At 42.7% G+C, this 26704-nt stretch overlaps 1 protein-coding gene across 2 annotated transcripts; it reads right to left on the reverse strand.

The window, feature by feature from the left end:
* Nucleotides 1–997: 997 nt before the first annotated feature.
* osgn1 (oxidative stress induced growth inhibitor 1) lies at nucleotides 998–26466 on the reverse strand. 2 transcript variants are annotated; one of them, XM_034165996.1, is made up of 8 exons: nucleotides 26351–26466; nucleotides 16104–16166; nucleotides 15870–16006; nucleotides 15589–15780; nucleotides 15402–15488; nucleotides 5154–5358; nucleotides 4654–4997; nucleotides 998–3618 (listed from the first exon to the last, which is right to left on the reverse strand). In XM_034165996.1, the coding sequence occupies exons 2-8, from the start codon at nucleotides 16159–16161 to the stop codon at nucleotides 3172–3174; spliced, it is 1470 nt and encodes a 489-aa protein (XP_034021887.1). In that variant the 5' UTR covers nucleotides 16162–16166; nucleotides 26351–26466; the 3' UTR covers nucleotides 998–3171. The 2 variants fall into 2 exon arrangements, with proteins under 2 accessions (XP_034021887.1, XP_034021886.1); XM_034165995.1 differs by having other exon boundaries at nucleotides 5154–5353; nucleotides 15397–15488.
* Between the last annotated feature and the right edge of the window lie 238 nt (nucleotides 26467–26704).

The following is a 26704-nucleotide window of genomic DNA, read 5'->3' on the forward strand; positions in this document are numbered from 1 at the left end:
CAGCTGGGATCACAGTGGGTGGGATCATCAGGACGACGGGCGTGCTAATGCATGAATCAAAGACATGCTCATGTCAGTGGGCCTTAATTCACACACTCAGAGCTGTCGTAGACCCCAACACCTGATGGGCTTCGAGCCTGATGCAGTGCCACGCTGAACACAGTGGGCGGTCAGTCAGTCACGCCTACTCGAGTTTCACCGATGTCCTCTCTTCCTCACTAATCTGTTGCACTTCACCACATTAATAAACCAGACATTTAGGGTCAAAGCAAACATTTCAGGTTTTGTTTATATCCATCTTCAGACACATTTTCCCATTCCGTTGAATTTGAAGGTGTGCCCTGGGTGACGGGTTTGATAGCTGTCCCTTTTTTTTTTTTAAAAGCAAAATGACGATTGTGTGAGAAAGACCTTTCTTGGGGGGGGGGGGGGCACAGTGATTTTTAAGGCGACTATAAACAGATATGATCATGTGCCATTTGACGGCTGCAGGAGGATGTGCATGTGTGCATACACAAGCTTTTGGAAAGGGCGGAACCCTATGTGATGCACATGCACGTTGAGGTCCGCAAGACGTCTTGTAAATCACTCCAGAGGTGTTATCAGGTTACAAAAAGTGTCTTCAGTTTTGTAAGTATTTATTACTTGCTAGCTGTTACACAATATATGAGGAACATCTCAGTTACACAGCGCTTTGGGAGTGGATTCCACCATGTTGGATTAGCACCTAGAGACCAGGCAGTAAAGTCACAGGGCCTTTGTACACCAACTGATCCTGGACACCGCCCCCTAAGAAAGCGGATGTGACCTTTTGACCTCTTAAAATAGGCCCAGCCATCTCTGCACTCAAGGTCTGTGTCCCAAGAATGCTCCCTGTGAATTTGAACTGGACTTATGCTGAGCAGACAGACAGATGGATGGACTGAGGCAAAGTCTTCACAACACCTGATGGACATATTTTGGCTTCAGGTAAAAGTTAAAACAACCACAAACCATCTTTCAGCACAAACCCACAGTTTAATATAATAAGCACAAAACATTTGATCAAACAGTCTTTTAATGGAAAATAAGATAAGAGAAACTAATTTGTGGATACAGATGATGGCAAATTAAGAAAACTGCATTTTATTACATATGAACTATTGTCAATAAATTGTCTCAAAGCACATCTGGTTCATTAGTGCACAAAAACATGCATTAGTGTTCCTCAAAAAAACAAACAAAAAAAACACAACTCAGAAATGTTTAAATTTAAAACTGTCACATCGTGACACAGGTACCACCCGGTGGTCTCAGGATCCCGGGAGAACAGATCATCGGTCATCTTTTGGCAATAATGAACATTTAACATTCTCTCTGGTTGCTTTGACATTATTGTACAACTGTGAACGGACACATGAATAACAGGCGCCTGCACGCATCATCGTCTCCAGTTTAACTGAGCATTCACTGCATGGGGAAGAAAAAAAAAAAAAAAACATCTGAGCGCTGACCAGCCACAAAACAAGCGTTATAATGAACTTAAAAATAAACAAATCACAAACAGGACACAATCCAGATTTAAGTGTATTTAGGAATTTAAGTTGATAACATAATCGCTGGCTTGGGGACATCTCAGGATCCCCCAGAGACTTACAGGACAGGGAAGTGTGGGAGGCGCCACTGTCTACTGCCACCGTGACCCAGATAAGCGGCAGAAAAAAACAAAAACAAAACATGAGAAAACAATAAAATTATTTGATATAATAAAGTATTAACACTTTGAGAAATACAGAAATATTCAGAGTGAAGGACAAATCTCACGTTATGAAATGAACAATTCCAGTGCCGAGAGCAAAATAATTTTATTACTTTAAAAATATTTTCATAATCTTAAAATGGGAGCAGCCGAATGGACGACAACAAACTTACAGCAGAAACTGAAATATTCATCAGTATTAAAAATAAACAGTTACTTTAAATGACTGCATTTGTAGCTGGTTTTGACAAATAATTTATTAAAAAATATATAAATATATTTAAATTTGAGCCTGGACACAGAGTTTTGGCTCTGGGAAACAGAGCGTCACTTTTTTTTTTTCCTTTTTCTTGTTTTGATCAGGAATGTTCAGGAAGATCTGGAGGAAGTATTCCGGACTTTTTTTTCCCCCTAGCGTCTGCTTTGCAGGGTGTCATTTTGCCTAAAACCCAGGAGCTCCTACAGGGGCTCCAGACCCCCCTTCCAGGAGGTCTCATTCTTGTCCCCGTTTGATGCCTCTGTTTTTTTGTTTTTCTTCTCTGCATCCATTTGGGACGTTAAGTTGGAAAGTTGTAATGTGACTGAGTTCCAAATATTGGTTCCCAATACATGATTTGGACCAATGACGAGTCATTCCTGTGCACCCGGTTAAAAGGACATTTGACAGACAGAAGACTAGAAGGCAAACGAGCTTCAGGACTGGATACAGAGAACCGAGTCCATTGGACCCACACGGACACGAGAAAAGAAGAATTTACCCAAAATCTGTCAGATTTATGTCATGATGAACAAACATTTATGTTCAAATTAACGACATTTTAATCAAAAGTCTTTAAATATATAAACTTTTCCTACCAACACATTTAATGTCATTGTTATGCAAAATTTTTCTCTTTAAAGAGACATTTTCACTTTAACTCCATTTATGAGATGTCAACATGATGACATTTAGATTTTTGGGGGTTTTAGACTCTTCAAAAACACTTAACAGCTGGTAAATGACCACAGATCAGTGCTTTTGCTTTTAAAACATGCTCGTGTTTAATTTTTGGTTACCCAGAATACATCGCTTCAGTGCAGGTACTCGCTGGGATAAAGGTTTGGGTGACCAAGCGGTAGAGCAGGGTTCTTATTGTCGTTTGGTCTCAGTTACGGCGGATCATGTCAAAGCATCGGTTCGCGGGTGTTGCCCTCTTCCTGCTCGCCCCGTGGCTGCAGGCGTCCAGGCTGTGATCGTGACCATAAATTGCTTGTTGCCCGTTTTGTGCCCTGAAACATTTCGTTTGCAGACTCAGATTTCTGGGAAGCATCTCCTTGTTTCGGATCTTCTGGACCGTTCCAGGGTCCAAAGCCATTTACCTCGATCCATTTGTGGTCAAGACCAACGGACGGTCCAATTCCAGGAGGAAGTCTGCGAGACCACATCACAGATCCTACAGTGCCCCTCCTTCCCTCTGTCGCTTAGCTAGGTCACTAACAATAGCCAGCGCACCGCCCTTCAGAAACCGGACAAAGTTCTCACCTACCAGCGGCCCCATGGCGTACATGTCCGGGCATTCTGCTGCAACCACCTTGTGAGTGAACGGATCCACATCGATTGGGTTCCGCCGGCATGTGATTGGTTCGTCGGGGTTGATACCCAAGAGACGCCCGTCGTCAGGCAGGAATGAAAGATTCGGGTGGGCGCCAATGAGGACCAGGGCCATGGAGACCTGGAGGACCGTCTGCTGGCCAGATTCGGACTCCAACACGCACTTACCCTCAGGCCGGAATGCCACGACCCTGTGACGAGGGAAGCTGAGGTAACCTGGATAAGAGGAGGACGGGTGCTGAGACGGCACGTTGGGTCTGTGTTGCTGCAGAGTCATCATCTGATGAACCTGGACACCAAAACACAAGATGAGCTTCAGAGATGCTGTTCTGAAATAAAGTCAATATTTTCTTACGAAAATAAACTTCACTGAAATATAGCAAACGATGACATCATCACTGAAAGAAATGCATAATACACATATACATAGTAAGTCACTACTCAACTAGATCGAGGTCAGAAATTAAACAATTACTAATCAATCAGCAGAAAGACCATTTAAGATCACTCAAGTCATTTACCCCAGAAAACCTTTCATCGTCTGGCTTTTTTTAAACACCATTTTACATCTGATACGAGATAAACTGGTTTTAAGTCAACAAAGGATCATTAAACTGGATTAAAACCAGGTGGAATCTTTACTGAACTGGTTCTACTCCATATTCTGATTTTAAAGTATTATACTGGCTAAATTTATAAGTTGAAGAGAATATGGTATAAAATCAATTATGTTTCAGACATTTAAAACCACTTAATTTTTAAAATTTCTCTCCTGAAGCCTTTAAATGGCTTCACATGTGGTTATGTACCACAATAAGCAACAGGTTGGCCATCGCTGTGTAGCACAGTGGTGTGTTCAAGATTCTTTAAGTGGCGCAGTATCACCACCTGGTGGACATTTACCAATAATGCAGGAACAGCAGAATTTCAAAGCTTCAGCAGAAAATATTTCAATCAATTTTTCACCAGTGATCGACGGTGCGCTTTTAAGATGCGCAAAATGAGTTTAGTTGAGTTATGACCTGAATTAGAAATATTTCGAAAACCAATTGTTTAAACAGGTCAAATTCTTTCCTTTGAATGGAGGGCCACAAATAAATGCTAATATCTGAATTAGAAGACAATAAAATAAAATTTTTAATTAAAAGAAAATTAAATATTTCAGAATAATTTTAAAAACCTTTGGCTTTTAATGGCTTAACAGTTAATTTCTAGAGGCCTTGTTAATTGCCGGATTGCGGGCCAAAGGCAGCCCATGAGCCCCACATTGGGCAGACCTGGCATCACTAACCAAAAGGTTAACTGGGTAGTTGCTGCTCCTCACCTTGTGGTATTCTGGGTAAAGAAGTTTGGGCAGCTGGTTGAAGATGAGGCCGGGGTCTGAGACAGAGCGCCGGAAGACGTGGTACACCGGCGTGTTCAGGTGGTGCGCCGCAAGTACCGCGTCGGCTGCCGTAAGTCCTGCGCCCACAATCAGCACGGGGTCTGATGACTGGTTGAGCTCCCCTCGTGAGATGGCCCCCTCCAGCTCCCAAAAAGAGTGGCAGACGAAGGGGAGCGACTCACCCTCCACGCCAAGCCTGGCCGGGATGTCGTGGGTGCCAGTCGCCAAAACTACGTGGTGCGCCAACAGTGAAAAAGGCACCTCCTCTGAAATGCAGGAGCCATCTGGGATAAAGAGAAAGATGAGGAGAAGTACAGAGGTTTTTTTTGTTGTTTTTAAATTTCAGCTCTGTTCAATGAAAACATGTCAGTGTGCGAACTTTCCCTGATTTAAGCAATTGACCAACTCTCATCGGTCAGACAAGATGCTTTAAACTCTACCTGCTAGCTCCTCCACCTCTCTTCGCTGCAGTCCCGTCACTCTCCAGCAGGGCGGCGACCCTTCCTGGTGGCTGGGCTTCCTGGTTACCGAGGTGACGGTGGTTCCACAGGTAAAGCTCTGCTCCAAGGACATCTGGGAAACATAGTGTTGGTAGTAAGACGCGATCTCTGTGGGTGTCGCACGGTTGTTACGCACATTTCTGCAACAAAGAATTGAACACAAACATGCGTTTAGATTTTAAGAAGCAGCATGAGAGAAACGCTTAAAGTAAAACAAATACTGAACTGATACACATTTTAAAGTTACAATATTTTATCTCTTTTCTTTTCAAATTATGATTTATGCACAAACTTTCACACTCAAGAATCTTAAAAAAAAAAAAATCCTAACAGCGTGAAGTTACAGAAAACCACATTAACCTACAAAACTGACAGTTTTGTACAGTGCATAATTTTTTTTATTTACGGTAATAACTGAAATTCCTGAAAAATTATATGTATTACTATTAATGTTTAAATCAGCTGATTTTCCAACATACATTTTTTAAATTAACTGTTAAGGCAATTTATGTCTTTCACAGAATCTACAGGTGCGTCTCAAAAAGTTGGAATATCGTGAAAGTTCAGTATTTTTTGTCAGGTATTTCAAAACATTACAATTTTATATATTGTCAACACATTACACAAGCTAAAATGTTCCTAGCTTTTTAAAATTTATGTATATACATAATTATGGCCTACAGCTTAAAAAAAAAAAAAAAAAATTGTGCATCTCAAAATATTTAATTTGGTCACCACTTCTGCAGTACATACAGGATAAATCTAACTGGGGTTCAATATAAAAACGCCAAGTTGATAGCTGTCCAGAAGACGCTCGCTGACATCCTCCACGAGGACTATAAACAAACCCCCCCCCCCCTCACACAAGCTAGTCATGGAGGGCTGGATCAAAGTGTATCCATGGAAAGATGACTAGAAGGGAAAGTGTGGTTGGAAAAGACACACAAGCAACAGGGACGGCCGCAGGAGTAATAAGCACTACCGACATGGCAACGCCCAGATCAGGGGCCTGTACTACGAAGCGGGGTTAACTTACTCAGATGTAACCCAGCGTCAACCTCTTAAACAGGGGTTGACAAAACCTGGTTTTCTCAAAACCGGTGTTAATCGGTACTACAATGCTGAATAAGATGATCTGTTGAACCTGTGTTAGCCTAATTGGAGTTTGTGTGCGTTCACATAAAAGGGGCAGGTTGCAGCACACGTCACCATTTTTCAATGATGGCACGGTCACCTTACTTTACCGAAGAAGAATACACGATTATTATGCGGAGCTATGAGGAATTTAAATTAATGTTAAGGGGGAAATCGAACACATCGTCTGCCAATAAAGCAAGACAGGCTTGTTGGCAACATATTGCTGATCGGGTAAACGCGTAAGTACAATTCAATTGTTCCCCAAATCTGTTACAGATGATTAACCTGTGGAATGTCTAATATGTGTAAAAAAAAAAAAAAAAAAAAAAAGACCTTTCATTAATTACGCCCAGATGCAACACGATTCAGAAGTGGGCATAGGCCTACTAATAAATGTTAGGTTAATTTAATGTTTCCTAAATAGGCTACCTTGACTGTATGATTGCTATTCCTAATCCTGTCAATATTTCAGATGCAATAGCAGTGCCAAACGCACCTGGCAGCATGTGAAGATGAAATATAAAAACATCCTTCAGAACGGTAGGTTTATATTCAGAGCTTGATAAGCCCCACTTCGCCTAATTAATGGACATGCATTAGACCTATTTTGATATTAGTAATTACCCGCGATTGCATAAAACCCTTCTTTGATTTGCATTGCGGATAAATGGCCAGGGAAAACGACAAATGCATCCAACAGTTTAGACAGCGCAAGTATTACCTTGCGAATCATATGACATACAGTGTTCTTGCTCAGACGTTCAGCATCACCGATGGAATACATAAATTGTCCACTGGCAAAATAGGCACAAGGCACATTATCTGCTCGATCGTCGGGGCATTGCTACACTGTAAAAAATGACTTGTTTTTACAGGAAAACGCTGGCAGCTGTGGTTACAAGGGAATTCCTGTAAAACATACAGCAGCACAGTAGATAACATTACAGACATAATATGTATATGGATTTACAGTGAATGAACCACGGCTGACTCAAAAGAACTGTTAAATCTACAAACAAGAGCTGTCTTTTTTTGTACATTTAACTGCTGTATTTTTTTATTTTTTTTACAGGAATTCCATGGTAACCACAGCTGCCAGTGTCTTCCTGTAAAAACAGTCTTTTTTCACAGTGTACGATGGGTGATGTTACAGACTTCTGGCCCGATCAGCTGACAAAGATAACGAATTCCCTCGGCTGAGAATCTATATCTTTCATAGAGAATATCGTCCGGGTATGTCAGCGGATTCTGGCGGTCTTTAAAAACCCTCGCCCTGCGAACAGAGCCCCTCACAATTAGTGCCCCAATATCAAACGGATCATCCAGATAGGCCGGCATTGTCTTCGAAGTGATTGAAGGTGGATGGACGGTACTTATAAAGGAAGTGGTTAAGCGAAAACCTCAAGCTAACCGAGAGCATAACCTGCTCGCAACAGGTTTGGCACAGCATAAATTGTCATGGCAGCATACCTCGATCAAAACCTATCCACCTTTCGTAGTACGGGTTAACCAGGAAGTTACTCCACACGTCAACTTACTCCCGAAGTTACCCTGATAAGCCAGTAACCCCGCTTCGTAGTACTACGTAGTACAGCTCTTAACGTTGTTCTTTGGAACTAAACTGTTCTTCAGAAAACTTCTGGATTATTTCACGTCCAGTAATTGTTGGTACCCCTTTATTACATGTACACAATTTAATATATGGTCAGAAATAAAAGGCAAACAAACCAATTTGTTTAATCAAAATACGTCCAAAGAACAAACAAAATGCTTTCATAAAGTGGGTAAAAAAATAATAATAAATGTATGTTTAACAGTTACTGGCACATGAATTTACAGCAAATCATCACTTTTACAGCCAGTTCTTTGGACACGTCGGGATGGATAAATGAACATTTCCAAGTCACTGAATGCGTCTTGGACATCATTTATGCTATACAGCACCGCCACGCCCACCTCGGGGGCCTCACCCCACAGGTTAGAACCTACTGGATTACAGGAAGGAATTTAAATCCGGTGGCACATTAGGCCACTTCTTCTGAAGTCATTTGCAAAACAAAAACATTTCCTGCTCGCTCATATTTCTACATCGTTCAGTTTCATCATGCCACTAACGAAACGCTCTGACAGCAACCAACGATGTGCCGAATGTGTGTGTGTGTGTGTGTTCATTTACCTTTTACTGACCCACTAAGCTTTTACAGACTGAGGTTTAAACACTTTTTAAAGGTAAAACTACTAATCATAGTAAAGATGCTGGTGCAGATACATCGTTACAGTAGAAAATAAAAGAGCAGTAAAGGCTGACTCTGAAGTGTTGGTGTAAAAGCACAAAGATAACTGAAGGTCCTGAACTCAAAGGCCTTTCACATTGGAAGCAGCAGCCGACGTGTCAACATGTCTGACGTCAAGATGTGTCGCTTCAGAAGCACGGGGGGACTGCTACCTCACACTGACTGTTTCCACCACAACCCAAAAAAAGCTGAATGATTGCCATCTTGGATTTGCGTATGAACCACGAAAAAGCTTAAAAAAAAAAAAAATCCCACACACACACACACACACACACACCAGCAGTCGGACGATTCTCCCATCATCCTGCTGGGAGGAGCTTTTTCCCCAGCTACTTTTTGGAGGGACGCCGAGCCGAGGGAGGACTGACGACTTGGTGGAGTATCGATCAAACCGTGACAGCACAGAGGAGCCGGAGTTCAGGCTTCATTCTAGGGGAGAGCAAGGCAGGCAGCTGGGATGATGGAGCAGACTGACTCGAGCCAAAATTCATCACTTGGCTATACACAAACATCCAGTTTCACTAACTGAGCTTAGTTCTGCAGCTTACTCGAGGTGAGAATAGTTTAAAAATAAAACGTGATGTTACCGCACTGGGTACACTGTGTACCCGGATGATCCTAGGAGCTATGTTGTCAGGGGCTTTGTGCCCCTTGTAGGGTCTCCCAAGAAAAACATGTCCTAGGTGATGGGTCAGACTAAGGGCTCAGAACCTCCATGACCAGTAAACAAACAAGGACCGAGACGTCGCCCAGTATGGCGGAGCCGGGGCCCCACCCTGGAGCCAGGCCTGGGGTTGGGGCTCGCACGCGAGTGCCTGGGGGTCGGGCCTTAGCCCATGGGGCCCAGCCGGGTTCAGCCCGAAAGAGCAACGTGGGCCCACCCTCCTGTGGGTTCACCACCTGCAGAGGGGGCCATGGGGGTCGGGTGCAGAGAGGATTGGGTGGCAGTCGAGGGCGGGTGGCCCGGTCCATGCTCACAGCCCCTGGCTGTTGGGACGTGGAATGTCACCTCGCTGGGGGGGAAGGAGCCTGAGCTTGGGCGGGAGGTTGAGAGATACCGACTAGAGATAGTCGGGCTCACCTCCACTCACAGCTTGGGCTCTGGTACCCAACTCCTGGAGAGGGGCTGGACGCTTCATCTGGCGTTGCCCATGGGGAGAGGCAGAGAGCTGGGGTCGCATTGCTTATTGCTCCCCAGCTCAGTCGCCATGTGTTGGAGTTTACTCCAGTGAACGAGAGGGTCGCGTCCCTACGCCTTCGGGTTGGGAACAGGTCTCACCGTTGTCTCAGCCTACGGGCCGAGCAGCAGTGCAGAGTACCCAACCTTCTTGGAGTCCCTGGGAGGGGTACTAGATAGTGCTCTGACTGGGGACTCCATTGTTCTCCTGGGGGATTTCAACGCCCATGTGGGCGGCGAGACCTGGAGGGGGGTGATTGGGAAGCATGGCCTCCCCGATCTGAACCCGAGTGGTGTTCAGTTGTTGGACTTCTGTGCTAGTCACAGTTTGTCCATCACAAACACCATGTTTGAGCACAAGGGTGTCCATAAGTGCACGTAGCACCAGGACACACTGAGCCGGAGGTCGATGATAGACTTTGTAGTCGTATCATCTGACCTTCGGCCATGTGTCTCGGACACTCGAGTGAAGAGAGGGGCAGAGCTGTCGACCGATCACCACCTGGTGGTGAGTTGGATCCGCTGGGAGGGGAGGAAGCTGATCAGACCTGGCAGGCCCAAACTTATCGTGAGGGTCTGCTAGGAGTGACTGGCAGAACCCTCTGACAGCGAGGTCTTCAACTCCTACCTCCGGGAGAGCTTCTCCCAGATCCCGGGGGAGGTTGGAGACATGGAGTCTGAGTGGGCCATGTTCTCCACCTCCTTTGTTGATGCGGCCGCTCGTAGCTGTGGTCACAAGGTCTCTGGTGCCTGTCGCGGCGGCAATCCCCGAATCCGGTGGTGGACGCCGGAAGTAAGGGATGCCGTCAAGCTGAAGAAGGAGTCCTACTTATCTTTGTTGGTAGGTGGGACCCCGGAGGCAGCTGTCAGGTACCGGCAGGCCAAGCGTGCTGCAACCCGTGAGGTCGCAGAGGCAAAAACTCGGGTCTGGGAGGAGTTCAGGGAGGCCATGGAGGAGGACTATCGGTTGGCGTCAAAGAGATTCTGGCAAACCGTCCGGCACCTCAGGAGGCGGAAGCAGCTCTCCACCCGCACCGTTTACGGTGCGGGTGGGGAGCTGTTGACGGGGGATGCTGTCGGGCGGTGGAAGGAATACTTCGAGGATCTCCTCAATCCCATCGTCACGTCTTCCAAAGAGGCAGCAGAGACTGGGGACTCAGAGGCGGACTCATCCATTACCAAGGCCGAAGTCACCAAGGTGGTTAGAAAGCTCCTCGGTGGCAAGGCTCCTGGGGTGGATGAAATCCGTCCTGAGTACCTTAAGTCTCTGGATGTTGTGGGACTGTCTTGGCTGACATGCCTCTGCAACATTGCATGGCGATCGGGGACAGTGCCTCTGGACTGGCAGACCGGGGTGGTGGTCCCTCTGTTTAAGAAGGGGGACCGGAGGGTGTGTTCCAACTATAGGGGGATCACACTCCTCAGCCTCCCCAGTAAGGTCTAATCCAGAGTCCTGGAGAGGAGAATTCGTCCGATGGTCGAACTTCAGATTCAGAAGGAGCAGTGTGGTTTTCGTCCTGGTCGCGGTACACTGGACCAGCTCTGCACGCTCCATCGGGTGCTCGAGGGTTCATGGGAGTTTGCCCAAGTCCACATGTGTTTTGTGGATCTGGAGAAGGCGTTTGACCGTGTCCCTCGGGGCACCCTGTGGGGGGTGCGCCGGGAGTACGGGGTCCTTTGCTAAGGGCTATCCGGTCCCTGTACGACCACAGCAGGAGCTTGGTTCGCATTGCCAGTAGTAAGTCAAACCTGTTTCCAGTGCACGATGGCCTCCGGCAGGGCTGCCCTTTGTCACCGGTTCTGTTCATTATTTTTATGGACAGAATTTCTAGGCGCAGCCAGGGTGTAGAGGGGGTCTGGTTTGGGAACCACAGAATCTCGTCTCTGCTGTTTGCGGACGATGTGGTCCTGTTGGCTTCATCATATAAGGACCTTCAGCGTGCACTGGGGCGGTTTGCAGCCGAGTGTGAAACGTCCGGGATGAGAATCAGCACCTCCAAATCCGAGACCATGGTTCTCGATCGGAAAAAGGTGCTTTGTCCTCTTCAGGTCGGTGTAGTGTCCTTGCCTCAAGTGGAGGAGTTTAAGTATCTCGGGGTCTTGTTCACGAGTGAGGGACGGATAGAGCGTGAGATCGATAGACGGATCGGTGCAGCATCTGCAGTGATGCCGTCGCTGTATCGGACCGTCGTGGTGAAGAGAGAGCTGAGTAGGGGGGCAAAGCTCTCGATTTACCGATCTACGTTCCGATCCTCACCTATGGTCATGAGATTTGGCTCATGACCGAAAGAACGAGATCGCGAGTACAAGCGGCCGAGATGAGTTTCCTCCGCAGGGTGGCTGGGCGCTCCCTTAGAGCTAGGGTGAGGAGCTTGGTCACTCGGGAGGAGCTCGGAGTCGAGCCGCTGCTCCTCCACATCGAAAGGAGTCAGTTGAAGTGGCTCGGGTATCTTTTCCGGATGCCCCCTGGACGCCTCGCTGGAGAGGTGTTCCGGGCACGTACCATTGGGAGGAGGCCCCGGGAAGACCCAGAACATGCTGGAGGGACTACATCTCTCAACTGGCTTGGGTCCATTTTTATTTTTACCAAATAAAGCTACAGCTTTTTTTCATTCCTCCTGAGAACACAAAAAGGTCAACTTTAAATAACTTAAGATTTTTGGGGGGTATTTGTTCCTTTTTTAATATACAGTGAGGAAAATAAGTATTTGAACACCCTGCGACTTTGCAAGTTATCCCACTTAGAAATCATGGGGGGGGGGGGGGGGGGGGGGGGCTGCAATTTTCATCTTAGGTGCATGTCCACTGTGAGAGACAATCTTAAAAAAAAAAAAAATCTGGAAATCACAATGTATGATTTTTTAAAATCATTTATTTGTATGTTACTGCTGCAAATAAGTATATCAACACCTGTGAAAATCAATGTTAATATTTGGTACAGTAGCCTTTGTTTGCAATTACAGAGGTCAAACGTTTCCTGTAGTTTTTCACTAGGATTGCACACGCTGCAGCAGGGATTTTGGTCCACTCCTCCATACAGATCTCTTGATCTTTCAGGTTTGGAGTTTCAGCACCCTCCAAAGATTTTCTATTGAGTTCAGGTCTGGAGACTGGCCAGGCCACTCCAGGACCTTGAAATGCTTCTTACGGAGCCCCTCCTTACTTGCCCTGGCTGTGTTTGGGGTCATTGTCATGCTGGAAGACCCAGCCATGACGCATCTTCAGTGCTCTTACTGAGGGAAGGAGGTTGTTTGCCAAAATCTCGCAATACATGACCCCATCCAGCCTCCCTTCAATATGGTGCAGTCGTCCTATCCCCTTTGCAGAAGAGCACCCCCAGAGTATGATGTCTCCACCCCCATGCTTCATGGTTGGGATGGTTTTCTTGGGGTTGATCTCATCCTCAAAACTTGGTAAGTGGAGTTGATTCCAAAAAGCTCTATTCTGGTCTCATCTGACCACGACCTTCTCCCATGCCTCCTCTGGATCATCCAGATGGTCACTGGTGAACTTCAAACGGGCCTAGACATGTGCTGGCTTGAGCAGGGGGACCTTGCTGCCCTGCAGGATTTTAAACCATGACAGCATCATGTGTTACTAATGTAATCTTTGTGAATGTGGTCCCAGCTCTCTCTCAGGTCATTGACCAGGTCCTCCTGTGTAGTTCTGAGCTTTCTCAGAATCATCCATACCCCACAAAGTGAGATCTTGCATGGAATCCCAGACCAAGGGAGATTGACAGTCATCTTGTGTTTCTTCCACTTTCTAATAAATAATCATAACAGCTGTTGTCTTCTACTAAGCTGCTTCCCTGTTGTCCTGTAGTCCATCCCAGCCTTGTGCAGGTCTACAGTTTTGTCCCTGGTGTCCTTAGACAGCTCTTTGGTCTTGGCTATGGTGGACAGGTTGGAGTGTGACTGATTGAGTGTATGAACAGGTGTCTTTTATACAGGCAAGAATTTCAAACAGGTGCAACTAATACAGGTAAAGAGTGCAGAATAAGAGGGCTTCTTAAAGAAAAATTAACAGGTCTGTGAGAGCCACAATTCTTGCTGGTTGGTAGGGGGTCAAAATCGCAGGGTGTTCAAATACTTGTTTTCCTCACTGTAACTGTTTTTGTATTTTAAGAAATATTTTTTTTATTTTTCCTACAATCTGGAACATTTGCTGTGCAGGCAACCTAAATTCAGACACTTCAAAAACCTCCAGCTGAACACCATGAAGTCCAGCCAGAAGAAAACATCTCTGCTCTTGAAAATGGGACAAAAGTGTCTTCAACAACTCCAGAGGTCAAAGCTGCAGAGGAGACCTTCATCTGTTTAAATGTCCCGAGAATCCAGCAAAACATCACCTGCTTCTACACTTAAAAAGCTCTAAAAAGCTCTTTAAACAACTATTTTATTTTTTAAAGCTGTTTCATTTTAGATTTTAGCAATAAATGAATGGATCATTAAAAATGTCCACAAAATCAAAGTTAAGTCAAAAGACATTTGCACAAGTAGATGCCCCACCCTATTGTACACAACATTCACAATCGTCAAATTCATATTTTAGAAATTACTTTGTCCTGATCACAACATTAAAGGCGATCACATATTCTGTTGTAATTACAAGTTGAAATGACTCATACACACACACATATACATATATACATACATATATCTCATCACGAGGTATATGTCACATTAAGAAATCCTACTTTGCAATCACACTGCAGTCATTGTTAAATCACCTGTTGCATTTAGAATAAATATTTGTATTTATTTACGGTGTCTGTTTTTCTGGTTTGAAATGACATATGAATAATCTACCAGACTTAAAAATGTACACATTTCCATGTTATTGTGTTTGTCTAAAAATAAATGTCCAAGGTTCCTTATGTTAAACAAGAAATCATCTAATCAGAAATAATAGGTAAGATATGGTTTTAATTTACAGATGAAAAAAGGTTTCTAAAGAATCTTTTTTTTACTATTTTATTTACAACTATTCTAAAGTAAGAAGGTTTTTTTTTGTTTTTTTTTACAGTAATCGAATTAATTTTGAGGTAAAAAAAAAACTATAAATGAGCAGTTCTGTGACACGTTTATGCCACTGATCTGTATAAAACACTTGTATACAGATTTCCCTCCGTCCATATCTATCTATCTATACAAGTGTTTTATACACAGTGGTTTTTGCACTGCAGTCTTGTTTCTTGTTCCTTGTTTCTATTGGACAGCGCAAAGCTACGTCACAGCGTAGATCAGCAAAAGTTGGATTGCGTTTAACTTTAACCACGGCACCCTGACAACAAGCGGCAATGTGCGCTCCCGGCAGAGGCGTGGCTTTAGCTTGGTTTTGGCTTCTGCGGCGTCAAAAAAAGCAATGCGTCTCATTGAAAATAAGACACTGAAAACAAATGCACATGGACACCGCCAAGGCCCAGCAGTGAGTTTTTTTTTTTTTTTTTTTTAAATTTTGTGACACATGTACTGAGCTGTAGGGGGCACGCTGCAGAGAAGAATGAAAAAAAAAAAAAAAAAAAAGGTTGCACAGTGCCTCTTTAAAGCTGCAAATGGAGTTGTGCACTGACCTGAATTTGTCTCGCATCCAGTCCTTCAGTTTGAGGCCAGGAAGCTCCATCCAGTTAGCCAGGCTGAGCGTTAGCATGGAGCCCTCCATCATCTGGAAACAACAAAAAGTCAAACTTAAGGGGAAGCAAAGCCCTGTACGATGGCGTTTCTGTGCACTCAGCTCTAAAGAAGTGGCGCTGCTGGTTACGTACGTGCCAGGCTCCCCCAGGTGGACCCTTCCCCAGTACCAGGTGCGGGATGGCACGCGCTGGCTCGTATCGCCATTCCAGTGGCGAGGTGCAGTCCAATCCAAAGTCACTGTCGGGCAGCAGCAGCGAATCAAAGAGAACAGCCACAGGATTGGATGATCGTCCTTCCAAGCCCTCACACAGGTACTCCAGGTCCTGGCAAGAGAGACGGAGAGTGACGTCATCAGGGGCCGCTGACAGCGATGACCGTTGATGATGTCACAGACAGGATGACTGTGTGTTACCTGCTCCAGCAGCGACAGCTGAGTGCACTCCCTCAATTTGCTCTGTAGCACTGGGTTCGGGTGCGATGCCCCAGCTGACAGGTAGGGGGTGTAACCGGACAAGAGGTAGGACAGACAGATCCCAGATGGGCCGTTACCTTGGAAACAGGGAGGTGTAATTTCAGAGTGTGAGCGTCAAAGTGAAAGAGGCAAAAAAGAAGAAAAAGAAAAAAAAAAGATTTGAAGAGTGTTTACCGATTATGACCACTGGGAGAACATCGGCACACACAACCTCTTTCTCAGGACGGTCCATCACGCCTGAGAGAGAAAATATCATTATCACCATCCTCCAGCCATTAATTCAGGTAAACTGACTGGGGTTAACCTCATTAATTAAATCAAGATGGGGCCTTTATCATTATATATTAAAAAAAAAAACAAACCCACAAACTTCTGTTAGTTATAAATTCCTTTTTTTAAAACTGAATTTTGAGTTTCAAAAAGGAAATTTACCAGAAGCCCTAAACTGGTCACATCAAAGTGCACGTGACGCTTTTAGTGTGTTTTGAGATTTTGGGCACGTTGGCCAGAGTCACTTAAAGTGACACCTGCTCAGGTTACAGTGAATAATTTAGAGATCAACAGCCGAATGAAACCAAGAAACACGAGTCCCGCAGAGTCCACACCACAGGGTTAGTATTACTTTTATGACATCTGAGAATGGTTTCAGTGTGAGGGAAAGTCAATATGTGCAAGTTTCATTAAAGACGGTAAAACTGTCATGTAAAACAGGTTAAACAAATGAAGCATACTTCACAAGTTAAACTCGCTGGTCCAAAATCAACAAAAATGTTTGATTATTAAATAAAAATAAAGAATTTAGATTTTTATGATTTAATGTTTGAGCAGAAGAACATACAGAAACAAATCTGAATCCCAGAACTACAATAATTATGGGACTAAAAACAACTTTACTCCCTATCATTTAAAATTAGTGTTTACTTCTGTTTTAATCATGTTGTGTTTCCTTATGGTTAATTTTTTATTCTATTCTTATGAGCATGTTTGTTTTTATTTCTGTGCTATTTCTGTCATTTTTCCTTTCACATTTGTGTATTTTGCTGTATCGTACAGAATCACATAAAAGTTGTTAACCAAAAGAAACAAGCAAAATCTGAATTATCAGCAGCTCATATTTCAGATTTTAAAAAGTTACTTGAAAAATGTGCAAAATTATGGCTTTATACTTTATAGACTATAATAAAAAAGCAATCAGAACAAAAACCCTGTGTAATAATTTAAAGTGAATATAGTTTATGGACCCCTAAATAAAAGTTTGTCTTTATACAGAAAACTCATTGTTGCCACGTTTTCTTCTGCACCTGGAATCCACCTGAGTGTTCCGCAGAAAACAGCGAGTTAATGCACCTAAACTATACTGGTAATCAGTGACTAAAATGTTTCAAGAGTAGCGTGACACTGAGATTAACGTTGTGGGCGGGTCTTAGCAGCACAGACCACTGTGAGCTCTCACACAAACGCACCCGAGAGTGACACTGCAACTTTAAAGAATCTGCTGAGTCATGCTTACACTGAAGGACGGGTAAAACAAGAGCGCAGCAGGAGAAGAACAGGAAGCAATGAGACAAAGGGGTTAGAGCATGTCTATGTGGGCCGGCGCTGACTCAGCGGGTCACCGTCCGGTCAACATGTTGCTCTCACATCTGAAGAAACTAAAATTCCTTCATTTTACTTTCTTAACCAAACAGCAGGAACATAAAATCCACACATCGTCATGACGACGAGACACTTTTTTTTATCCAATCTGATCCGACCTGAAGCCTGAGGCTGTGGTGGCTTTGGGTTTAACGGAGACTTGGACTCCAGGCTATGTAGAGTTGATGAGTTTATTTCTGACGTCGAAATAGAACTAGACCACTGACTTGACCCTGTGGACTGAGTTCAGAGAAAAACACCGGACCAGAGTCATTTTCTGGTTCTTCTTCACATATGCAGACCAGGGTTTGATTCCTGGTGATGCCACCTGTCCGTGTCTTTGGACACGCCCCTTCTTCAGCATGGTCTGAATCCAGACTGGGGAGGTAGCCTGCCTCAGACTGGGCGTCCTGTTGCTACGGTACCCGGGACATGTGCATCCGTGGACCTCAGAGCCTGGATAGGACCAGCTTATGGTTCTGTCCCACAGAGCGCCGCTTCTTCCCGTTTAAACCTGTACAGCAAATCCAGGCATGATTTGACAAATCATCGCCACTTCTTGATGCACCTCTGTAAAACTTGAATGATCTCAGCATGTATCGTAGTTACGGCCATCATTGGCAGCACATTCAAAACCAGGATCCAATTTTTTTTTTTTTTTTTTTTTTTTTTTTTTTTTTTTTTTTTTAACGGTTCAAATTTTCATCCTGATTCTCGGAATCAATGACAGTACGCAGTAACTTGCGGGTATTCGTAGTCGTAACTGGATGTCTTTAAACGGGGTATTCGTCGCGACGACTCAATACTTGTTCAATTGTTGTCCATCGTGGTAAAAATGTGACGCCGGAGCAGCGTTTGTTGTGGTTTTTGTTCAAAGCTGAACAGCTTGAGCCCCTTTCTTTTGTTTTCAGGCAGGTTGCCAAATCTGCACTTTATAAGAAAGCCATCCTGTTCATCCTGTTTTTCAGATCATGGGAGATCATAGTAGAATGGCACCCTGTGGTATATTCCTGTTATTCAAAGTAGTACAACTCCTCCATTAAATAATAATAATAAAAAAATCAAAAGCTGCTGTTCAAGTTTTGACCAGATCTGAGAGGGAGGTCACCATGTTGATTTGGCACATGTTTTACACTGGATGCTCTTCTGGACACAACTCCACATTACATGCCAGACAGAACAGGTGGTCTTGAACCGGGAACAAGTGAACCAACCGCTCTGCCAGCACATCGTCCTGTGATCTGACCCACAAAGGTTTGTTTTGGTGTTTCGTCTGTTCCGTGCCCTTTTAATTTTCTCATCGTTTTGTTTATTTTGTAGTCTTAATTTGAGTTTCATTGTGAGATCTGATATCAGCGTTTTGTAAATAAAACTATTAACATGTGGCACTGACCGACATTTAAAAGACAAATCAGCCAACATGCAGAATTACAGGTTCAACAACTCAACCTGGCAAACATGGTTTCAAACACACAACATGCTGGTGTTATTAGGTTTCCCTCCTCTCCCACACAGGGTCCAAATTAACACCTGCCAATGTCTCCTAATGTCCAACAAACAGAAAAAACTATTCCATTAATGAAAGGAAAAACAAAAAACACAGCAAACAGGAAATTGAATTCTTTAAATGTCTCTCAGCTCTACCGGAGACCACTTATGTTTACCCGGTTAAACGTGTTTTTTTTTTTTTAAACAAGACTACTAAACCAAGAGAGAGCAACATCAAGTACAACCCAACTAGCAAGTCATGCACTTCCAGAAACATCAGATGACCAATGCACAATTAAGTTGTTTCTGGACCCTGTTCTCCCAACTTTGACCAAATGACTCCAAAAGCTAATCACCTCTAGCTATCCACCTGAGTGACATTCCTGCCACGTTTGAAGGAAATCCAACCTGCTGTTTTTGAGTTACCATGTCCAAACTGACATAGAAACAGACTGTCATCACAACAGTGCAGCAGGATTGACTGAGAGGACGACGTCCTCCAATGACACGGTGCGACCAGGAATCAAAACCAAGTCTACATATCTCTCCGCTCATCTACCTGTTCTGCAACTACTTCTGAGTTCTGATTCCGTTTTGCATGTGGGTGTTTCAAGCACTCTGAAAGTGCTTCTTGAATAAATATGAATGTTTGTTCATTTTTGGTGCACGTTGAATAAAAAGCAGAATCCAATCTCCCCAACGGAGGTGACAAAGCTGCCGTTAGCGCTCTGCCACGCCCACCACAACAATTACACAACACTTCTTGGTGCTGCATGTACACACGTGTGCCTGAACGTGTGCCTGATGTAGGAGTCAACCAAATCAATCACACGTGCACATAAAAACACATGGCTTCATGTTCGGGGGGGGGGAAATCAGACAATATGTAACCCCCCCAAGACACCAACAAATTCAAACAATAATAAGAGTTCTTTGTCCTGCAGAAAACAGCTGTGTGACAACAAGCTGCTCAGTGCAGCAGATCATGTTTGTGACCATATTTAATTTAAATTAGCCACCTTAGAACAACACCAAATAGAGCGCAAACTTCCATAAGAGATCAACCCAGTTAGATTCCCAAGGCCTTCATTTGCCAGTTAGTCCTTGTGTTTATACGCGCCTTCAGACGGCAAATGCAATTCACCCACCGTGGACCCGGCCGACTATTTGGGGTGTAGAACCTCCACAACCTGCCTGGATAACGTTCTGGAGTCAGACAACCAGCATACAGACCAGGGTTCGAGTCACTAACCAGCAACAGAGTAGCATCCCCCATCCATACTGCATTTTCTGGAGTATAAGTCCACCCCCAACTAGTTTTGGAAGCCTTGCAACTTGTAAAACGTAAAAATAATACGTGTTTTTTTTCTTAATATTAATTATAGTAAGTCCCTTTGGTTCCTGCCTTGTTGTACTCAGGTCATCACAGCAAATCAGAGGTGGATCTGCATGTTGAAAACTTCAATAATAAAAAAATAAATAAATGACAACTATAAAGAGTAAAACAATGCACAAAAACCGCAAATTAATGAACACAGAAAAAGGTGCAACTTATACTCCAGCACAACTTGTATATGGTTTTTACTTTTTTCCCCTCTTCAAGCGGCAGTTTGTCAGGTGTGACTTATACTGAAAACACAAAAACAAAATGCACCAACACTTTACATGCACAAAAAATTAAAAGTAAATTTTCCTTTTCATAGTATCCAATTTAATCAAACTTACAATTCTGCTTTTTCCACTTCTCTGCAACAAATATGCGAGTTCTCGTCTCGATTTCAAAGACGTAAAATATCTACAGTGACGTCTTTCAATTTTTTGCTTCAACAGCACAGAACACATGCAGCAGCATATTAAAGATTCACTAAAGAGAATTTCTGCAAATCCTGAAAGCTGAGGAGCCACACGCAGTCAAACCTAGAAATCAAAGTCTTCGTGTGACATTTCCAAGAGAGTCCACAGCCAAAAACAGAACAGACACACAGATTCAGAGGGGCCTCGGGACCACCCACTGAATTCTCACCCTCAAAACTCACCGCCGCAATGATGTCTGGAAAACAAAATCTGGGTTTTTCCAAAACTATTTTCCATGGAAACTAAACATCGACTTTATGAAACTGTAGATTTCATCAATTCATCATTGTAATGCAACTGGTGAAAACACACACACACACACACACACACACGATATCATACTCAAAATTATAACTACTTAAAGTGTCCCTGCCACGCTATGACGTTTTTACATATTCTTGAAGGATAAAAAAAAAAAAAGTTTTTCCACATGTCTTTTTTTTAACCATAAAATTACACTGAACAAGGATTTAGACGTTTCGTTACCCATCGGAGAATTTGAATTTTCCGCCTCTGAGTTGACCTACTTTTTCGCTGTGACATCATTCGAGTATCTGTGTCGCAGCGCCGCTCTGTTTACCTATATGGCAGACATGGACAGCGAAGGCATAGTGCGCAATTATAGCGAAGATTTAAGTGAGATTGTTTTTGAAGAAGATGAGGAAGTTTCTGATGAAGATATTGACGGTGTAAATTATGAGCGGCTCAACCGTGTATGTTCCAGCTGAACGCGACAGAAAGAGGATGAAGCTGCAGCTGTCAGCAGCAGCATTGAGGAGGACGATATAAGCTGCTGAATGGTTTGTTCACTCACCACTATTATAAATGATCATTTATTCCTGGCACAGTGTGTCTGTGTATGAAAAAATTATTTGAGCAGCACAGCATGCTTAAATTCAGGAGTTTGTTCTAAAATCACTGAAAAAGTTTCAGTACATTCTGTATATATTTAATCATTTATAAGTCAGTTTCTTGTGATTGCTAATTCTTCACTTTTTATTCAAAGCAAATGATTGCAAATCTTTATCTGAAAAGCTGTAGACCCACATGGGATGGGGGAAAAAGATTTCTAAATAAAAGAAAGTTTTACTTCTATATCTGTTGTCAAATTTTATCAGGCATAATACTGTAGAAAAATGTTAATGCTAAATGGAGACTTTCCTGTCTAAAATACACATACAGAACATCTGTAATCATAAATTGTATAACATCTAATCTACTTTGAATGAACAGATGTCAGAACAAAAAAAACAGGCTGTTCAGTTTACATGCATATGTATATTTGGAAAACACAAAAATGTCAATGTTCTGTTTTTTTCAGTTGCTCATGTGAACACAGTCAGCCGATGCCACTCGTGATAGAGTCTCCTCATATCAGGGTCAGCTTTGCAGGTAAGTTGTCTATGTTATCTCAATAATACCCTAACTTTCAAACAGCATTTTTTAGTGTATAGAAGCAATGTTTTTATTAATGTCATTTTAACTTCTGTTTTAGGACTTTGGTGGCAACCCTTCATTTGAATGAAAATGCAGGGAGACAACAAAAGCAGACAAAGCAAGAGAGACCACGGCTCAGAATATACTTTTAGAGGAGGATTCACAGTGAGAAAGTTAGCCACATGTCCAACATGTGATATGTGGAAAATGGGAGGGGAAAAAAAAAAAAGGTTTGTATATTTTTATATAGCATGATAAAATGAATAAAACTACAATTACACATAAGTTTCACATTGTTTCATTCAAATGAGAAGTGTTTTACAATTTGTTAAAAAAACATTTTCAGTCTGTGAGCGACTTAGCAAGAGAGGTTCTTCAGAACTGCAAAACACCAAACTGATCAGAAATCCCCACCAATGATCCTCCTCCAATGAGCAGCCAACGTGAACGGACAAAGCTGAGGCTGATGCTGCCAAGCGGACCAGGTACCACCGATGACCCAACCCCTCACTCCAGAGGAGGAAACTGGAAGCCAGTGTAGTCGAATGATGGTGATGGAAAAGTACTCCTTATTTTGGATACAACACAAGCTGGTAGTGGCACCCTTCTGTGCCTTCCCAAGTGCCCCCAGCACAACCGTACAAACTGCCGATATATGATATGATGATACTTTCTGCAACAAAAAATAGCATGGATTGATGTTCAAAACAGTTCATTCTTTTTGTATTTGAATTTTTTTTTTTTTACTTTTTTCTATAAACCATGTAAATGAAACTTTCTAACTATTTCATGTGCTTACTCATACTGTGGAGCATCATGTAGGCATAGTGTGCCACTGAGGACATCTGCATCCAAACACACAATCGAGAAAATAGCCAGCTGTGTGACACATTGAGGATTTTCGCCATCACATTGCATCTCCACCAAGACTGCAGAAATTTCCCTGCAACAGCAAGACTCGATCACGAGTGGCATCGGCTGACTGTGTTCACATGAACACCTGAAAAGAAAAAAAAAAAAAAAAAACCCTGACATTTTTATGTTCTCTAAATATACATAAGCATGTAAACTGAACAGCCTGTTTTTTGTTCAGACTTATGTTCATTCAAAGTAGATGTGATACAATTTATTACAGATGTTCTGTATGTGTATTTTAGACAGGTAAGTTTCTATTTAGCATAAACATTTTTCTACAATATTATGCCTGATAAAATTTGACAGATATAGAAGTAAAATTTACTTATTTAGAAATCTTCTCCCCCCCATCCCATTTGGGTCTACAGCTTTTCAGATAAAGATTTGCAATCATTTGCTTTGAATAAAAAGTGAAGAATTAGCAATCACAAGAAACTGACATAAATGATTAAATATATACAGAAACTTTATTTTCAGTGATTTTAGAAGAAACTCCTGAATTTAAGCACGCTGTGCTGCTCAAATAATTTTTTCATACACAAACACACTGTGCCAGGAATAAATGATCATTTATAAGAAAGTGGTGAGTGAACAAACCATTCAGCAGCTTATATCGTCCTCCTCAATGCTGCTGCTGTCAGCTGACAACTGCAGCTTCATCCTCTTTCTGTCGCGTTCGGCTGGAACACACGGTTTGGAACCGCTCATAATTTACACCGTCAATATCTTCATCAGAAACAATCGATGTGTCACTTAAATCTTCGCTATAATCGCGCACTATGCCTTCCCTGGCCGTGTCTGCCATGTTGGTAAACAGAGCCGCGCTGCGACACAGCTACTCGAATGACGTCACATCCGTCGCAGCAAAAAAGTAGGTCAACTCAGAGGCGGAAAAATCAAATTCTCAGATGGGTAACGAAACATCTAAATCCTTGTTCGGTGTAATTTTATGGTTAAAAAAAACAAAGACAACATGTGGAAAAAGCTTTTTTTCTTCTTCAAGAATATGTAAAAACGTCATAGTGTGGCAGGGACCCTTTAAAATAACTTGTGTTACCTTTAATTTGAATTTCAAATAGTTAAATTTGAAAAACTGACCATGACTGCCACCTTAGATTTTCCCCAGTGCAATATATTACACTGAAAAAAAAAGAACCAACTTAAAAAAAACTGTTTCAATTGATAACATCGAAATGAATTAAGTTGTTTGAAGTTAGTCAGTTACATCAACTCTGACTAACTTAACAACTTAATTCATTTAGATGTTACCAACTGAAACAATTGATTTAAACTGGTTCAACTATTCTTTTTTCAGTCTAATTTGGCCTTAATAAGTGAATTTAAAATGTAAGAAATCTGTTTTCTGAAAGTGAACTAGAGTATCTTGAACAAATATTGTTTTATAATAGATAGATATGTGTGTGTGTGTACATGCCATCTAGTAAAGTGAAAAATATTTAAAAAAATGACACCTACAACAAATCTAATGTTTATTTTTAAATAAACATAACATGCAATATGACATGCCAACTCAGTGAACTTATAAATGTCCATTAAAAAAAAGTCCTATTTTAATATTATGAACAGTAACTGCCAATGTTGTGAGTTTTTAAAGGAGACCTGCATTGAAAAAAATGCAGTCAGATTTTTTTGAACAAAAAAATGACTTACATTTATACATGAGATCCTTCTGAATGTAGTAAAGTAAATCTGTAAACCCAGATCTGTCATTCAACGGAGAAATCTTCATTTGAAAATGACAAATTTACAGCTAACATTTAGCCCTCCGCAAATTGTCCCTCTCATCATGGACGCTGCCGAGACGTCACGGACAAGACCCTCTCTCCCAGCATGCATTGCGCCAATTGTAATTTGTGGATTTACGTCAGTTTGCATCTGCACCTTTTTCTTGTCTTATACGGAAGGATCTACTTTTTTTAAAACTTCATATTGTCTTGCGGCACGTTTGGTGAGTACACATTTCTTTTATTTGTGCTTGAAAATTATTTTGGGGGACTTTTTCATACGCCCGTTTGATTGAGTGGTGTCGCAATGAAAATCTAGTCTTTCGCCTCCGGTACCATCGCGGGATATGGAGGCGAGACCCGCAAAGAATCCCAGTCGTTAAAAATATATAAACCTCTCTCAGCGTCCATGGAGCTCTGGGGCTCCGATTGCCGAGACGTGCGGTGCTGTGGATTTTGCCACAAGAAGTCTGTCCTTGCAGCAACAGGTGTACCGGCCGCTTCACATTAAAACAGCGAGCGTAGCGGAGGCAGAGAGCGGGAGAGGAAGAACGGCGCCCGCTGTCGATGTCCTTGCTGATCTGAGCACACAGATCTGTATCTCACATTCATTGCAGCTTACTTTTGGGTGTTGAAACCAGGACGTATATAAGTAACATTACTAACAGATAAAATCAATTTCAATGCGGATCGGACTGAAGGCGGGAGCGCGTCGTCTTGTCCCTGACATCATGGAAATGATACGGCTGTGCAAACTGTTTTCACCGAGGGCTAAATTTTAGCTGCAAATTTGTCATTTTTAAACAAAGATTTCTCCGCTGAATTACAAATTTGGGCTTACAGATTTACTTTACTGCATTCACAAGGGTCTTATAAATACATATCAGCTATTTCTTTCTGAAATCTGACCACATTTATTTCAATGCAGGTCTACTTTAAAACTGACTGCAAATTATAGTTTTTAATGACTCTCCATCAAATTGGAACAGTCAAACTTTAACTCAATTCTGTGATGCCATGGATTATATAAAAAAAACTATTTACTACATAGAGAAATAAAAGAAAACAAGTCAAACAGGGCAAGGTTTAAATGTTGATTCTGCAAGTTTGAGTTATTTCACTGGTTAAACATCAGAAATCTAACTTTCTACTTTAAGAAGATTTTCTTAAACATTTGGATGTCTCAAAAACAACCTTAATTTATTATTATTATTTTTTTTAAACGGAGTTTGGATTTTTTTTGGCAGAAATTCTACTCCATACAACGTCAACGACGTAAAAGGCTGAAGGGGCGTGTAGATCACGCCCCTTCAGCGTCGCTGCAGTTTTTTTTTTTTTTTAACTCACAGATTATTTCCTGAAGAAACGTCTCGACGACCCAACATAAGATTCCAAACGGTCCCGCAACCCGACTCTCACGTTTCTCTTGTGCACGTTTATCTTCAGCTCCGTCTGTCCTCTTCTTTCCGCAGTGCGCTGCGGCTGCGTACATGCTTTTTATCACTGCTCGGAGCCTGACCCGCCGACCAATCAGCAGAGACCCCGTTACCGCTACACTCCGCCTCTGCGCTGAACAGCCAATCACAGAACAGGTCACATGGACGACTTGTGCAGGTTGACACAGCGCGTGCGCCTCTTACATCAACTGACGTGATTTGGATTCACCGAACTTCAAAATGTAAAAAAAACAAAAAAAAAAAC

This window comes from Thalassophryne amazonica, chromosome 3 (assembly GCF_902500255.1).
Source record: "Thalassophryne amazonica chromosome 3, fThaAma1.1, whole genome shotgun sequence".
Taxonomy (NCBI): domain Eukaryota; kingdom Metazoa; phylum Chordata; class Actinopteri; order Batrachoidiformes; family Batrachoididae; genus Thalassophryne; species Thalassophryne amazonica.

Excerpts from the sequence above, each read along its gene's own strand:
- osgn1 (XM_034165996.1), bottom strand. The coding sequence starts at position 16,161 with ATGGACCGTCCTGAGAAAGAGGTTGTGTGTGCCGATGTTCTCCCAGTG. Across the intron at positions 16,007-16,103 it reads TCTCCCAGTGGTCATAATCG|GTAACGGCCCATCTGGGATC; the intron begins GTAAACACTCTT and ends CCTGTTTCCAAG. Across the intron at positions 15,781-15,869 it reads AGCTGTCGCTGCTGGAGCAG|GACCTGGAGTACCTGTGTGA; the intron begins GTAACACACAGT and ends CTCTCTTGCCAG.